The sequence below is a fragment of the Monodon monoceros genome, unplaced genomic scaffold (assembly GCF_005190385.1).
Source record: "Monodon monoceros isolate NGI ecotype Baffin Bay Population unplaced genomic scaffold, NGI_Narwhal_1 Super_Scaffold_8, whole genome shotgun sequence".
In the NCBI taxonomy this organism is placed as follows: domain Eukaryota; kingdom Metazoa; phylum Chordata; class Mammalia; order Artiodactyla; family Monodontidae; genus Monodon; species Monodon monoceros.
The window spans coordinates 62,781,434-62,799,165 of record NW_021703785.1 but is presented as its reverse complement, the minus strand read 5'-3'; the positions used below and the strand labels follow the sequence as shown (position 1 = coordinate 62,799,165).

The 17,732-nt window shown below is 42.0% G+C and overlaps 1 protein-coding gene across 3 annotated transcripts in view; it reads right to left on the bottom strand.

Annotated features, from left to right (window-relative positions):
* Positions 1–16,470, bottom strand: part of ALG5 (ALG5 dolichyl-phosphate beta-glucosyltransferase) — a 33,352-nt gene extending 16,882 nt beyond the window's left edge. The window contains exons 1-6 of one of the 3 annotated variants that reach the window (XR_003791748.1): positions 16,351–16,416; positions 12,793–12,964; positions 12,389–12,435; positions 10,226–10,294; positions 5,389–5,481; positions 1,501–1,614 (exon numbers count right to left, since the gene is read on the bottom strand). Coding sequence is in view for 2 of the 3 variants with exons in the window: in XM_029210342.1 (XP_029066175.1) it covers positions 1,501–1,614; positions 5,389–5,481; positions 10,226–10,294; positions 12,389–12,435; positions 12,793–12,964; positions 16,351–16,416 (561 nt within the window). In the remaining variant the exon portion in view is untranslated. Of the gene's footprint in view, positions 1–1,500; positions 1,615–5,388; positions 5,482–10,225; positions 10,295–12,388; positions 12,436–12,792; positions 12,965–16,350 lie in introns of those variants that run through there. The other 2 variants (XM_029210342.1, XM_029210343.1) reach the window with 2 other exon arrangements.
* Between the last annotated feature and the right edge of the window lie 1,262 nt (positions 16,471–17,732).

The window sequence follows — 17,732 nt, the reverse complement described above, 5'->3', positions numbered from 1 at the left end:
CAAATATATAATAATATTTTAACAAATATAATAATTAGGTTTAAATTTGGTCTATTTCATTCATGGATAGTTCCATTTATTGATCTTATTTTGGCCCTCAATTTGTTTTCTTAAATCTGCAATTGTCATCTCACCTTCAAATTGCCTGTGTTGCTGAATTCTTACTTTCATTAAGTATTATTTCTTTAGCAAAAATACTCTTATGTAATTTTATCCTTTTCCTTGGATTACACTGCCTTTCAGATGGGGTTTATCTTCCTTTTGTATGAAACTTTCTTTAATTCTTTTTCTGTAGTAATATGTTGGTGTAGCTGCCATTTATTTCTTTTCATTTTGTCATGATTAACATAGGCAGCTCTTGTACAGTACAGGCGAATTCTCCTTGATAAACTTCTACCTTTCGTGATACCTATTTTTCCCTTCTGAACTAGAGTCTCAAGGCCTGAGGATTATATTTGGTGGTGGCGGGGAGCACCCTAAAGCTCTATGTAGCTTTCCTGGGTTATCTGGGTTCCTTGCTGTTGTGAGATTTTGTCGTGCCCTGTACAAGGACAAGGGTACACTCCTCTGAGGAATGGATCCAATCACGTGGATCTGTGATCAACCCAAACCCAGTCTGAGGCCAGGACAATGGCGAGCCCTAGCAATTTCCGCTTCTGCTAGAATCCTGGGATACGGTTGTCTATGGGTGCTAACTCATTCTTGAAGTCTGATTCTTTCTAGATTGGGAATATTTTTAAAAACGCTCAGAATTTGATAAATTCATCTTCTTTCTATAAATGGCTTTTAAGAGGTGGGAATGGCACCAAGATTTTCTTTCTTTCCTCAACCTCTACTTTTTTTTTAAACTAATGTTGATACTGGCTTTATTCATAATTGCCAAATGCTGGAAAACAGTCCAAATGTCCTTCAACAGCTGGACGGATAAAGAAACTGTGGTACACCCATACAATGGAATATTACTTAGTGATTAAAAGGAACAAATTGCTGATATACATAGCAATTTGGATGAAAGTCGAATGTATTATACTGAGTGAAAGTCAACCTCCACTTTCTGAAGTTATGGCACGAACTTACACATAATCTTTTTTTGAGAGATTGCTGCTTGTGTTTTGTTTTTGTTTGTTTCATCAAAAACAAGAGTCTGGTGATCCAGTTTCATTTCACATCTTTACCCAGAAGTCTCAGTCTATGCTTTTAAATAAAAGACTTAGCTAAATATGCATGATAAATATTAAAACTCTGGTAGAAGTAAAGCAATTTAAAATTGAGAGAGACGGACAGAATATTAAATAAGTAATTGTCAAGTGAATCTCAGAAAATCAGCAAATGTTTATAATAAAATATTAGCTCTTCTGTGGGACTGTATACAGGAATTTCACACCAAAAAAAAAAAAAATCTCCCAATTGTTTAACTTACAGGTAAATATCATTTTAACTTTACTTTAGACCCCCTCTATTCTTTAATGAATATTGTTTAAACTATATTCTTATACTCACAGGCCAAGGCTGTAGATCATTCAGTCCTTTTTCTAATTTCTCAATATCTGGAAACTTTGTGGCTCCATCAGCATCTGCCATAAGGATCTTTTTTCCTCGAGAACTGAATACACCCTGGATTTAAAAATTTCAAAGAAAAGAAAGTTGCTTAAAATCAAGGTTAAATTTGGTGACATATCAGTTTGTTAAATTCGGTGACATATCAGTTTGTACTTAAAATATCCAAGAATTAAATATTAGGTATGAAATGGCAGAAAGAAGCCGAAGTTCACTGAACGCAAATTACATTGATAAGATCTTTCCAAAAGTAGCTAATGTCTATTTCATGATTTTTAAAACTTTGTGAAGTCATACTATTAATGCCTTGGAAAATATCAAGATAAGAAAATAGATTTGGATAAGTTAAAGATATGCTGCATCAGTAAGAATAAAAATGTAAAATACCTATCATAAATATTATATCTGTATTGTATATGGATTATGCTGCATAAAAGGGATCAGGGGTTCCTTACAGCAGCATATGAAGAACAAAACATAGATAGCTTTGCTATGACATGCACCATCTATCACATGATAGATCTTCAGTGTCTTTTATTATGGAATCTAAAGTATCTTAAATTGTTAAATAAATAAATGTGGAATGTCACTAAAATTTAGAAAGTATGGATATATTCAAATGTTATTTTGTTATCTGAAGCATCTGACACTTAGCTAAATCATGCCATTCAATTTTGAATTGATTGGTCTTTTGGGCAGAATATGGCTCTACGAGTGTATATTTCACCCAGAAATAAACTATGCATCAACTCTTCACTTGATCTTAGCCAAAAGGCCAAAAAGTGATTTATGCATCAACTCTTAATTTCATGGTGCATGTGAGTAAATACAGTGTGTCTTAAGTGTAAATATATTTATGGTTTGATACAGAATACAGCTTTGTGTCACTCAGCAGTGTGGCTATAGATAAGATGTATGTATACAAATCTAGACAGAAATTTGACCAATTATTGTATAGTTTAAGGCTAATTAGTATCTATAATTTTCTTTATCATATCTGTTAGAATATGGGTAAAAAAGCAGAAATAAAAATGTTATATTTAATCTATAAACTTTATCAAGTTTTGGAAAAGAGTAAACATTACAAGGCACAAAATCTGTAGCTATATGTTTGAAATAAAAAAAACAATAAAGGACTATTTCAATGATACATGATAAGGCTGAACTGTAGGCTGTTACACAATAGTAATGGAAAATTGCCTTTGCCCTCAAACTTGTTTCAGCCACCTCATCGCTTTTTCTAAAGGGGGCTTTTGAATGCCTGCTACTCTCACATCCTATCTGGATGGCCTCCACTTCACTGCCAGACTTCTTGGAAAGAGTCTAAGTTAGCTGCTCCCACTGTTGTCCATTCAGTCACACCCTCTCCCCTCCGTTCTTTCTGATTTTTCTTCTTCCTCATGTGCCTCTTTGCCCCAAGGCTTGGTTCTTGGCCCTCCTTTTCTTCTATACCCTCTTCCTTGCCAACTGAATGGCTTCAACTCTCAGCTGATACATGTGGATGACTCTCACACCCTCTCCACCAGGCTATTCTGGATACCACTACTTGGCATCTCAAACTCAGTATGGCTCAAACTCAACTAAACATATTGTCTCTTAAACCAGCTCCTCTTCCAGTGTTTCACCTCTTCTCTAACGACATCCTCCCCCTCTCAGGTACCCAAGGCTACTTACTGGTAACTCACTGCTCTCTCCGATCACCTGACACAATTCTACCTCACTTTGCATACCTCTCATATTCGTCTTTTCCTCTTCCTCTGTTGTGTCACCATCATAATCCAAATATTCATGGTACCTTGCCTACACCACTGCGCTGGCTGCTGTCACTCTGTCAATGGTGAAAGTCTAGCAGCCCCTAGCCTAAAGTCTGTGATCTACACCCACATAACCGTCCAGCGTATCTCTAAAGTCAAGCCTCATGTACCACCAGAAGTTCCTTTGTTGTGTCTTTGTCCATGTTCTCCTCTGCAAGCTCCCTGCCTCGAATTTTGCCTAGAGAATTCCTAATCCTCCTTCAAGAGTCCATCCAGAATTTATCTCCTGTGGGAAGTCTTTGCTGCTTCTCCCAGAGCATTTATACTGGAGCATTTATAACACTAGTGAACTATGATACCCTACGGATAGGACAGGTATCTTTCATCTTGGCATCTCTAATGAAGTACGTGGCACTTAGTGAGCACTCAGATGTGGGCTGAATAAATAAATGAATGGGTGCATTTAAAGCCCACGATATTGCATCAATCTTATTTTCTTTTTCTCCTTTCTGCATATCCTGTGACCCTGTCAGAGAAAACTCACTGCTTCTAGTACATACCCCAAGAGTTCCTACTTCTGTCTTTTCTTGCTCTGCTGACTGGCATGCTCTTCTCTCAAATCTTTCTCCATATGGGATCAGGGAGGTGAAGAGCACGATTTCATGGTTAAATCAACCCAATCCAAATCTTGCCTTAATATCTATGTGACCTTGAGTAAGTCACTTTACCTATCTATGCCTCAATTTCCTCATCTATATAATCAAAATAATAGGACCTAACTCAATGAGATGATGTGAGGAGGTTTAAATGTGATAATTATGTTGAAGTGGTAAATTTTTGCTGTCCAGCTCAAAATAATCAGTCAGCAAGTGGAAGCCAGTGTTCACCATCGTTGGAGGCCTGGCTTCAGGGACATATCTTTTGTGAAGTTTGCTATTTTACTCATGTGCCCAAGGTTGCTAGTTACCTACCTAATACCTATTCTTTTCTTCTTCCTTACAAATGAAACCCTGATTTGGCCGAGAATGAAAATGTCAGAAAAAACATCTCTCAGCCTTCCTTGGAAATAGGGGTGGCTCCGTGACCCTGTTCTGGCCAGTCACTGGGTGGAGCTTCTGGGAAAGTTCCTTAGAAGGGACAAACTAACTGGCGTGCGTCTTTTGCCCTCTGCCCTTCCTGTCTGGAATGGGGAGGTAATGGCTGGTGCTCCTGCAGTCACTTTGTATGCAGGTGGGCAGGAGGAAGAGGGAGCGAAGAGGCAGGAAGCTGGGTTCCTGAGGACACGGAGTTGTTGAATGAGCCCTGCACTGCCTACATCTAGACTTCTTTTGGAGGCACAAAATAAATAAATTAACCTCTACATCATTTAAGGCACTGTTGTTTGGATTTTCTTTCACATATCTTGCTTTTAGATCTTTTTCAGTGTATCTTGATTCCTACCTGATATGCCTCTGCTGAAAGTAACCTCTTCTTTCCTGGAACTTCTACTGTACCTCATCTGTGCCTCTCTCATAAGTACAATCACTTTTTGTATTAGACTGTAAATTACATCAGGAGTGACCATATCAGATTTATCTTTTTTTTTCAGTCACACTGTGCAGTTTTTGGGGATCCTAGTTCCCAGACCCCTGCAGTGGAAGCATGGAGTCCTAACCACTGGACCACCAGGGAAGTCCCAGATTTATCTTAATTCACACTACCATGTTTTGCATAGCACCTTCATATAGGTAAAACTCAATACATGAAAGCATTTTGTAAACTGCAAAAAATCATGTAATCTTATTATCTGGTAACTATGTCAAAGACACATAAGAGACAGAGGGCAATGTTTTCAACTTTGAATAAGATAAACATTTTCCTGAGTCACCCAGTATGTTATAGATATGGCATGGTATTTTTTAATTTGATATTATATGTACATATATGCATGAAGTTATTATTAAAAGCAATTTACCACTAATTTGAAAGACTAGTATTTAACTAGCTGGCTGTAGGACATACATGTACTGTAATCTGCAAAAGAGGTTATTCAAAATACCTTTAGATTTCAAATAAAAATGTTGAAATTAGGTATTACCATCCTAATAGCTCCGCCTTTCCCACGATTCTTCACCAGCGTTATCACTCGAACTTTGTCACTTCCATATTTCTGGCAATATTTAAAAGCTACCTGTCAAATTATATAAAAGTCAGAATAAAATAAATTTGAATTCCAAGACAGCAATATAAACTGGGTCTCTGATTTTGGCTTAAACACTGCTATTCTAATTGCCCTCTCCTTGTGACTAGATTATACCCACCGTACATTTTGGTGGCCGAGAGGAGTTGTTGAATTCCTGGTGCCAAGATCCGACACTGACCTACTAGGTCGAAGTCACAATTCACTTTCCTGCAGAGGAAACACCAGAACAGGCAGTGGCCATCTCTCATTCTCTTGACTTTTTTGCCTAGGCTACCAAGCTGCTAGAAAAAGTAAAAATAAAACCCATGCTCTAATTGACTGGGACACATTTTTTTTTTTTTTTTTTTTTTGTGTTACGCAGGCCTCTCACTGTCGCGGCCTCTCCCGTTGCAGAGCACAGGCTCCGGACGCGCAGGCTCAGCAGCCATGGCTCACGGGCGTAGCTGCTTCGCAGCATGTGGGATCTTCCCGGACCGGGGCACGAACCCGTGTCCCCTGCATCGGCAGGTGGACTCTCAACCACTGCGCCACCAGGGAAGCCCTGGTACACATTTATGATTGGGCTCCCAATACTGCCTAATGACCTGTTTACTTGTCAGCAACTGACCTTATTCCCCAGAGAAGCTGTTTGTATTCTAGACCATTTTCCCCAAATCTTCTCACTCGAATTCCTGGCTCTCAGCAGATAATCATCCACGATCTGTCCTCTTCTGAATCTTCAATCTCTTCCTCTTTTCTGGGTCCTCAGCCTCTAATATGCTCAAAACTCCAGCATCTTAAACATTTTCCTTTGACTTCACTATTATCTTAAGCGACTGCCATTACTCTTTGATCTAGTATCAAAGTCATGAAATGGTGATCTGTATTTGCTATCAACATCTCTTTGTCCCTCATTTAGACTTCAAGCCATTGGGGTGTGGCTCATGCCCTTTGCTTTTCCACATCACCCTCCGCAGAACCTCTTCATCACCCCTTGCCTCTGAGGCTCATTTCCATAGGCAGTTGTGAAGTTATTTTTTTTTAATTTTAATTTATTTATTTTTGGCTGCATTGGGTCTCCATTGCTGTGTGTGGCCTTTCTCTAGCTGTGGTGAGCGGGGGCTACTCTTTGTTGCGGTGCACAGGCTTCTCATTGCGGTGGCCTCTCTTGTTGTGGAGCACAGGCTCTAGGCATGCGGGCTTCAGTAGCTGTGGCATGTGGGCTCAGTAGTTGTGGCTCGCAGGCTCTAGAGCACAGGCTCAGTAGTGGTGGCGCACGGGCTTAGCTGTTCTGTGGCATGTGGGATCTTCCTGGACCAGGGCTCGAACTTGTGTCCCATGCATTGGCAGGTGGATTCTTAATCACTGCGTCACCAGGGAAACCCCTGTGAAGCTATTCTTATCTGGTGTTTGCACTCCTGTCTTCAGACTCAGCTCAAACACCATTTCTTCTTCCTAGCTTCCACGCCCATCGTCACCTTCCCCAGAGAAAAAGTATAATTCTAATAAGTATTCCTAATGCATTTTCCCATTCAACTGTTACTTCTCTCATCTGTAGATCAGATAGTTCTCTCATCTGTAGATATGTAGAGCCTTCCCACTAGGAACAGGCTCAAGACTCTGGGATGCCTGAAACTTTCCTGACTTCATTATTATTAATAATCAAAGTCATGGAACAGTGATCTATATTTGCTATAAATCACTCTGCACCACTCATTTAGTAATGAACTATAGTGTAGCCCCTCCCCACTTGGCTATGAGCTACTTAAAGCCAAGGATTAATATATATGTATATATATATATGTGTATATATATATATTTTTTGGCTGCTTTGGATCTTGGTTGCTGCGTGCAGGCTTGTTGCTACTCTTGTTGCGGTGTGCAGACTTCTCACTGCAGTGGCTTCTCTTGTTGCAGAGCATAGGCTCTAGGTGTGTGGGCTCAGTAGTTGTGGCATGCGGGCCCTAGAGCGTGCGGGCTCAATAGTTGCGGCTCACGGGCTTAGTTGCTCTGCGGCATGTGGGATCTTCCTGGACCAGGGCGATCCCTGTGTCCCCTGCATTGACAGGTGGATTCTTAACCACTGTGCCACCAGGGAAGTCCCAAGCATTAATATTTTAGTGCCTGACACACAGCCTGGAATTGATTAATCTCAGTGAACAAGAGTAGCCACCGTGCTTTGTACATACTCTTATTACAGGACTGTGGTGGCACTGTTAGCTGCTTACCCAACAAACAACACCTCCTTCCTTGCTCCTTTGGCCCCAGTCTGCATAGTGACAGTGTGTGCAGTCCTAGGAGATGAATCATTATTGGTCCAAATCCTCTTTACCATGTATTTATACTTTCCCAGCCCCTCTTGCAGGCAAAGGTGGCCATGTCACCAAAGTTCTGGCTCATGGACTCTAGGGGAGGTCTGCTGGAGGGTGGGAGCTTCTTGTGAAGATTTTTATTCCTGGTTATAAAAGGAGAGAGGCACACAAGAGAATTCTTAATGTCCTGACTGTCTCAACTGCCTCAGGATCAGTGGTATTTGGAGCTGTGCCCATTTGATGATGAGGGAGTGTGTGGTAACTGAAAAGACGTGGATCCAGCCACTTGACACTGTCCAAATGCTGAAACAACAATGTCCAGACCTTCTGGCGTATGAGATAATCAAACACCTTCTGTTACATAAGCTCCCCTCATGAGACACTTTCTAACTGATGAAAATATCGAACACATTGTGCTCTATTTCTCTGGAGCGTGTCTCCAGTATTGGATGTGAAGTCCTTGGAGGCAGAGGCAGGGCTCCATCTTTGTATTTTAGCACCAGTCCTACTCCTTGACTCATGTTAATGGCTCAAGAAATGTCTATTCAGAGAACATTTATTTGGGTTGCTGACGTTTATTCTGGGGTGGCAGAAAGCATGACAGTCATCATAAGACCCAGACCAGGAGGATGAAGTCACTGGGCATGCAGCTGAGTGCACTGAGAGGCACTTGACCAGGCGAGGATGAGGGCTCTTTCTAAAGGGGGCGTGAAGGAAGCAAACACCACTGAGGCCCACCTGCTTGGCTTATACAGACACTGACACTTCACAGTATGCCCTGCAGAACACGGCAGCAGCTGACACTTGCTCACCATTTGTGAATTCAGCTCACATGGAATGCTTACCTTTCTGGCATCTTATGTTGTTTGAGGGTATAATAAATATCTCTGCACAAATGCAATACTCTCTTATTCTGTACTTTGGCATAAATTTTACCCCTTAGTTTAAAATTCCTTAAGAACAAGAACTATATCTAAATTTTTTCCCAGACCCCTCGGAGAGTGAAACGTGTTACGGGAAGATAATAAATACTCAACTTAGGGGAAAAGAGTTTCTTTTTCTTTTTAAAAAAAAAAAATTTTACAAACTATGATTTCAAGTTTTCTGTTTCTCCCAACCTTGGGAACAAGTGCGAACCTCTCCCTCTTGGATCCTTCCAGAGAGCAGCCTGAGACTCACATGGCAAAAGGCCTTGAAGGAAATACTCTTCAGGAAAAGCTGCTTCTTCTCAGCTGGGCTGAGGCTGCTCTGTCATCTCAGCAGTAGATGCCCGATGCTGACTTTCTGCACCACTCCCTTCATATACTAATAACCTGTGGGACAGTTTGTGTTCATCTTTCAAGTCATACTGTTCCAAGTGCAGCACCTACTCTTCCTAACACAGATCCACCAATACTTTCAGCCCTCTATGCCTTTGTTTACATTATATATATTTTTCAATTTGAATATACTATCCTCCATGTTCCTAGTCATTATCACCCTTAGAGGTTTAGTTCAAAAGTCACTTCTCTTTCTCTCAAATTCTTTTCAGCATCTTTCTCTTTGGCTCCATTTTTACCTGCATTACAGAAATTGGAGCCATGCTGCCTGACTGTCCTGGGGGCTCCTTATACCAGGGGGCAGGCGCGTGTACCTGTGGGGTCCAGCCAGTGTCCAGCGCTTCCTGCACAGCTGGAGTTGACCAAAATCATAACTGATGAATAATCAGGTGAACAGATATTCCCCTGTATATTTAAGATCTATTATGTTGCCATTTAACAGGAATATTAATAGCACCGTAAGTGAATCTTTTATTACAGAAACATGAGTGTCAAAAAACAAAATGTGAAGTAGTCATAATAACAAAAATACTTTGATGTTTGGAGAGTAATTTATCAGGATCACTGACAAGATTTAATACATGTACTACTGCAGGATTAATGCACCAGGGCCCAGCAGTTACAGGTCTAGGAATGCAGGAAGGAGAGAGGATAAACCCTAAGATACTGTCACCCCATGGGTCAATCTAGAAGGGACTGTGGGGTAGGCCAAAGGACATACCCAATCCCCAGGGGAGGATATGAAGGTGTCTTCCTATTTGCGTGACTACTTTAGAAACCATAATTTAAGGTGGAGCATAGAGAAAAGAATTATGCTTAGAATAAAAGGAACCATAAATTAGTGGGCAAAGAGGGTTCCCCAGAAGCCAAGGTGAACTGTTGTTATGTGTACTCTCTCCCTATTTGGTGACCTTCCAAGCTTCCCTGGTCTCAAGGAGCAGTGGAAAGGCAGGTATATTTTCCAGCTTCCCATATATGAAATCTCTCTGCTTTTTCTACTACCCACTTATGTTAAATGGAGAGTATCTGGCACACCTTTAGGGTTCTCTGACAAGCGGAAATATGATTTTACATTTGCAAATTACTCCATCTGTTGGCAATTCTAAAAGCAAGTTTACTTACCTTTGAAGTCTCATCTTTGCTGCCATCATCAACTACTATTACTTCATAAGTGAATGTAGGATCTTGTTTCTGCAAGAAGCAAAGATAAAATACCACAATTTGGCATGACTGCCATCAAGATTTCTAATAAAGTTGTAAGGAAGTTACGAAACAACTGTTTTACAAATAACCCAATTGAAAAATGTGCAGAAGACCTTAACAGACTTTCTCCAAAGCAGACATACAGATGGCCAGTAGGCACATGAAAAGATGCTCAACATCACTAATTATTAGAGAAATGCAAATCAAAACTGCAATGAGGTACCACCTCATACCAGTCAGAATGGCCATCATTATAAAGTCTACAAATAAATGCTGGAGAGGGTGTGAAGAGGGAACCCTCCTACACTGTTGGTGGGAGTGTCAGTTGATACAGCCACTATGAAAAACAGTATGAAGGTTCCTCAGAAAACTAAAAACAGAATTACCATATGATCCAGCAATCCCACTCCTGGGAATACACCCGGACAAAACTATAATTCAAAAAGATATATGCACCCCTATGTTCACAGCATCACTGTTCACAATAGCCAAAACATGGAAACAACCTAAATGTCCATCAACAGATGAATGGATAAAGAAGATGTGGTATATATATACAATGGAATATTAGTCATAAAAAAGAATGAAATAATGCCATTTGCAGCAACATGAATGCAACTAGAGATTATTATACTAAGTGAAGTAAGTCAGAAAGAGAAAGACAAATACCATATGATATCATTTATATGTGGAATCTAAAATATGGCACAAATGAACCTATCTACAGAACAGAAACAGACTCATAGACATAGAGGACAGACTTGTGGTTGCCAAAGGTGGTGGTGGGGGGGTGGGATGGACTGGGAGTTTGAGGGTGGTAGATGCAAACTATTACATTTAGAATGGATAAACAACAAGGTCCCAATGTACAGTACAGGGAACTATATTCAATATCCTGTGATAAGCCATAATCAAAAAGAATATTAAAAAAAGGATGTCTACATGTGTATAACTGAGTCACTTTGCCGTACAGCGGAGATTGGCACAGCACTGTAAATCAACTCTACTTCAATAAAAAAAATTTAAAAAAAGAAACAATTGTTTTAGTGTTGATGTGTATAAATATGAACATAGATATAAGTGCACAAAGCACATAAAGGAAAAAGGCCAAGGACATAAAGGAGATCAGAGACTGGGAGGGAGTTGAAGGTGAACACAGACCAAATCTCCATGGGCCTCCCGTGCTCCCCTGGCTGCCCTCCTGAGCACCACTCAGAGGCTACGAGGTATACAAGGCAAAGCCATGAGGTCTGAAGTCAGGGGTGCAGGTTCCACGTGGCTGTGCCACTTCTTAGCTTTATGACCTCGGGCAAGTTAGCATTTTGGGCCTATTTTCTCGCAAAACAAATAACACAACCTAGTCCACGTGGCTGGTGTGCAGATTACACATAATAGAAGAGGCAGAAGCTCAAATATAATAAGGGCTCAGTCCTCTTCCTCTTTTTTTCCCTCTTTCGATGAATCTTCTCTTTTCCCTTTACACAAAAAAACCTAAAACAAAGTAAATCAAAACAAGGAGTTTTCTAAAAAAAAGAAACAGCCATAAATCTTACTTATTTTCTTAAACTCTCCCAAGAGATTCCAATGGCAGTGGATACAAAAGAGGGGCACATGCTACTTTTCTTCTCTTTATGCAGAGAAAGCAGAGGAAAATAAATTAGGGGGGACTCTTCAGAATAATAAAGACATACAAAATGATTTCACTCTAGTTATAGGTCTTTTTCAAATAAACATCTTACTTAAAAAGTCACAAAAGCAAAAACAGCATTGTGTTGTCATACAAAGTCTGCAGACACACTACCACTCAATTTTAAGTATATCATCAGGCAAGAGAGGATCAAAGTGGGGAGGGAGAGTCCGTAAGAGGAACATCAGCTTTCCTGTTTGCTCTGGAGGGAGTGTGCTCTCGGGCTTGCCTGCAAATGGCTGACGGCTGGCAACATGCTGAGCACAGAGGCCAGGACCACAATGGCCCGAGAACGGATGGCACTGCCTCTCACAGTGGATCTAGCCTGGGGTCCACAGCTTGATGACCTGCTCTACTTTTAATTAGACCCCATACCGGACGAGAAAACACAATACCTGTCTCTCCTCTAGATAGCCCAGAGCTTCATCCATCATTACAGGCACTTAAAGAAAAAAATATATATTAAAAATTGCTTTTGAAAATAACTTTCCCAGTCCCAGAACAGTTTGCATATGGAAAATGCCTGAATAACCTAACAAGTCCCTCCTGGACTGCCCCCCAGTGGCCATTTCCACCTGGAATGTCTGTCTTCTGTTCACCTCTTGCTCATCACTCCCCTAGAACACTTCAGCCCTAGACCTGATGTGGCTGCTAACACTCATTCTTTCTCTTCTAAACTACAACTACCAACTGTGCATGCTCCATAGCCCACAGGTATCAACGTTCCGGCAAAGTCCATACTTTAAATGTCCTTTTCTTCCCAAATTACCCCTTACCAAAAAAATCGAGTAGGGCTTACACCGTTTTTCTTCATTGTATGAAGGCACGACCACAGAAAGCTGCTTGGTAGGCGAGTCCCGTATGCTGGGTAAGGCTTCCCTCTGGACTCTGGCATTTAAGAAGAACTTCTCATCTTCATGTCGATGCAGGTGTGGCATCTCTGTAGCAGTTATAAATGCAACAAAGGAAATCTAAAGGCAGATATGTGAATAAGAAATTGTGTTATGTTGACCTTTTTAAACATTTGCTACATTAGAATACATCATTTACATGATTTTTTCACCCTGAGGTGAAATATTTACTGTTTTAGTCCATTAACAATGGTCTGGAGGTGACTTCAAAATTCAAACCAGTCAGTTCCCTATTTTTGAACTGATTATTATTGTCCTTTTTTCCCCTAACTAAGCATTTTCCCTAATGCTCTAGGAGGCTCTTTGTCTCCTCTCACTTGTCATTCCCCAGCCTCTGTCACCCCAGATCTAAAAGGGAACAGTCATTACAGAAGTGCCATCTACTCTGAGATGCCCTGAACTCCCAATCCCTGGTACACACACAGCGAGGCCCCATCCCACTTGGAGCCTATGTGATCAAGGACACACTGCAGGTAGAGCTTGTGGGTGAGGGCAGACCTCCCATCTGAGACCACGCTGACCCAGCGTAGGAAGGGAAGAGTCCCCCAACCCCTAGAGTAGGGATCAGTAGTGCTTAAGAATATATTCTTGATACTTATCCCAGATTTGAATTCAGAATACACTATGTTTTGGACTCAGGTATCAAACTTGTAGGCTGTAGGCACCATCCCACTGCTAACATTATATAACCCCCTTCCATATTCAGTAGGGACCTAGCCCTGGAAATAACCATTCTTTGTAACACTGTTTCCATTGGTATACTTTCTGCTTTCAAAGCAATCAACCTACCAACTTTTGGAATGCTACTCATTTGTACTCCAGTGAGCATTTATAATATTCTATTGGGCACATACTGAAATTGAATATGCTTCTGATTAGTATGAATATGAGGGCAGTATCCAGACTAGTGGCTAAAGAGTTCCTGCTCTGCACCCCTCGTGTCCAGATTGTGGTTTCTAAATTCAATTTCCTACTAAAAGTAACCAATGTTCCTAAGAGGAATGGCTGATTCAGGTCCAGGCCAGGAAATGTACAATGGTGGTCAGAGACGGGAAAGCAAGGAGGCTACCAACAATCATGACAAAGTAGCCAACTTGACAGGCTCCCATTGGCCTGTGAGGGGGAAATTTTAAGCATCAAAAAGAATAATTAATGCAATGTATTAAAACACATGAAAAACTTTATATCACGGATTCATAATGATACTAAATATAAAAAATTAGTCACCTTTGTAAGATGCCAGGGAACCATCTCATTATTTTGAAAACTTGCCTTTTATCTTACCTTTTATATATGAAAGATATTTCAGCGTTATCGAATAGCTGAGGATGAAATTTTTTTCATTATAAAATTCCAGGTAATACATGAAGAAGGAATGATACAGTCAGAATATTCCACTTTGCAACCCACAGTGAAATACTGGATTTAGGCAGTGATCATCAATGACTGCTAAACCATTAGGTTAATGACACACTTTATAATCGGTGGGTCAAGCTAACAACTCCTGAACCCAAGAATCCCTCTTAATACCAAAGAAAATCAGAGATTAACACACCTCCTGATACGACACAAAAGGAAGTAATCAGCATCACTCACACACTTCTTTTGATTAAAACAAACATGCATTTCATCAAATCTCTAGATGTAACTAGCAGTTTACAGGAAATTCAGGGGACAGAGTAAGATGTTAAGTCACTTAAGGGATAAAATTAGTAAAATCCAGACTGTGAGAAATTCTACAGGACAAATGACCGCTTATTAAAGAAAAGGAAAAAAAGGGAGGAGAAATTGTTATAGTTTAAGAGACTTGAGACATACCAATCGAGTGCTAAGTGTGTGTGAATACTGAGTGGAACAAACCAATTTACTAACACATACATGAGGCATTTGAACTGATGCAGTATTTGAAATCACTGAACAATGTTAAAAAAATCTGCAATAACCTTATTGTGGTTTTATTTTAAAAAGGGGGTCCTATCTTCGGAGATAAATGCTTAAGATTTACGGATAAAATGTTATGCCTTGAATTTGCTTCAAAAGTAATTCAGAAAGGAAGTGGGGTGAGGAGACAGTGGGGAGATACATGTATGTATGTATGTGTGTGTGTGTGTGTGTGTGTGTATATACACAAATATACATATATATTCATTGAAAAAAAAAAAACAAAGTTCCACTAGTTGGGTGACATTTGCATACCAGCTCATCAGCTTCCTCACCAGTCAAAGGAAGCTAATGATAACATTTTTGTCAGCACTGTTTTAAAGATCAAACGAGATAATCCCTGTTGAATGCTGAATACAATACCCAACATACTGTAAGTACTCAATAAATAACAGCTTTTATAACCAGTTCCGGCTAATAGGATCAAATACTTCCAGTACAATCTCATAACGTACACATTTAAATCTGTGCAACACAGTCAACATAAGGCAGATTCAGTCTAGGATTCTGTCAAGCTCTGCCCAACCCAAAACCTGAAACCTCCCTCCCCCCCAAATCTCCATATACTACTAAGGGAAAGAGAGGACTCCTCTCTCACCCAGACACAAACCCTAAAGAAGTCAGGATACACCATTTTTTCTCTATCTACACTACTTTTAAGCCATACATTCTGGTCAGATGGCAAAGTGTCCTTCCTGGCAATGCTATCTAGGCTGCTAACCTTAACGTCAAGGAAGTGGAAAACGCTCCATTTACAAACTAGAGGCAGGCCCATTCCAATTATATGGGAGAAAGTTCACTTAACACATTTCCTATTACCTATGGATCAGCAAGTGTTACAATGTTTCCGTGTTTCCACAGTAATGGCAAAGAAAATCGTAGTTTGAATTCCCCTGTACTGTCTCTTCTAGAGGCAGCAAGCTTAGGGTGTTGAATTCTAGGACATAACGACCCCCAGGCGTATGATAACACCAGGCCTTGTCTATCTTGGTCTTCCTTTATGTCCCTAGTGGGTCTTCCTGATCCGCTGATTTATCCAATCTGTAACAGACGGCTCTAGTCAGTGCTGTCAACACTTTCTATTTGCTTAACTACACCAGGAAAGGGAGTGTCTGGAAAGCACACACTTTCTGGGGGCTCAAGACCTTCCCGATGGGGCCAGAACTACAGCGATTGCAGACCCGGGAGGAAATCTTGGAGAGGTCGGGGCTCAGAGGGCGGGTGGGCACAGTCCGGGGACCAGGGGGTGACATAAGACAGGGTGGGCATGTCCCAGTAAACACAAGTACTAGGCTCTGGGCACGCAGGGATATAAAGCTCTAAAGTAAACATAAAGAACGGAAGAAAGGGGGTGTGAAATTCTAGCAGAGGAAATTCTGGGGTCAAGGCTCAGAGGAAGTATGGTGCCCAAGAGCCGGCAGCGCGGAGGAGAGGATGCCTGGGGCCCGAGTCTCCCGGAGAGCAGTGAGCCCAGGCCCGCGTCGGTCCCCAACCCCTCTCCTCACCAGAATCAGGGCTACAGCCGCCAGCGCCGCGCCGAGCACCGCCAGCTGCAGCAGGAGCGGAGCCATCCTCCATGCCGGCGAAGCCTCCCGCCCTATCCCGCGCCTACACACATGCGGAAGTGCGGCCGCGCAGCCCCGCCTCCCACCCGCAGAGAGACCGCGCCAGCCGGGCGCCCGCCGCCCACAGCGCCGCCGCGGCCAGACCCAGCCACGACCCGGGAGCCCGCGCCGCCCACAGCGCCCCCGCGCGGCAAGGCGAAGAATATGTAATTGCATGGGAGGCGCTCAGTCCGTTTTTGGGAGGGCGGGGGGCAGGCTCTCTGTTCCACCGTAGTAAGGTTGCCAGAATTGGCAAGTACAAATTCAGGATGTCCACATAAGTTGAATTTCACATAGGCAACGAATCGTTTTTTAACAGCATTATTAAAATAAAACTCACAGACCATATAACCCACCCATTTGTTTTTGGTATATTACATTAATTTTTAAAAACTGTGATAAAACATAAAATTTCCCATTTTAACCACTTTATGTGTACACTACAGTGGCATTAACTGCATTCACAATTTCCTGCAACCATCACCACCATCTATTTCTAAAACTTTCCCAGTTCTCCCCCAGCTTCTGGTAACAATAACACGAACTACTTTAGGTGTACTTTTTGTTTATCTGACATTCAAACTGAATTGGATGCCCTGTATTTTATACGAAGGAGATGGAGGTCTTGAGCCACGACACAGGATACAACAAAAGCTGCTCCTTTGGAGCCCGCTCCCGGCACCTGTAAATGTAACCTGGTGCGGAAAACGAGCGCACAGAAAATTTACGTAATTCTTCGGTGCTGGAGCAGGGAGGCTTTTACCTGGGAGAAGGCAAGCCCAGGGCCCAGAATAAGAAGGAGAAGGGAAAAGGACCCTGAAACACTGGAATTATGCTCCACACTCAACACCTGATTCTTTGCTTTATATAAGGTCGGTTTTCTCTGAAACTCTTCAACCACCAGTCTCTAAACAGGCCCTCATCACTTCTGTAATAGCCGATTCGTCAAAACGCGTCAAAGTCTAGGAAACCTCGAGGGGCGTCTGGCTAGGGGAAGTCTAAGCAAATGCAGGCTGGAAACCTTCTCCACGCCGCCCGCTCCGCCCACTCCACCCTGCCTTCTAGATACCCGGCAGCGGGAGAAGGGCGCAGGCGTCAGTGTTGAAAATGCGAAGCGGAGCCGTAGAGCCGGAGGAAGGGGCGGTGCTACCCAGGCGGCGGCGGCGCGCGCGCAGGCGCGCAGACGCAGGCGCGCAGATGCGCAGACGCAGACGCGCAGACGCGCAGACGCAGACGCGCAGACGCAGACGCAGACGCAGACGCAGACGCAGACGCAGACGCAG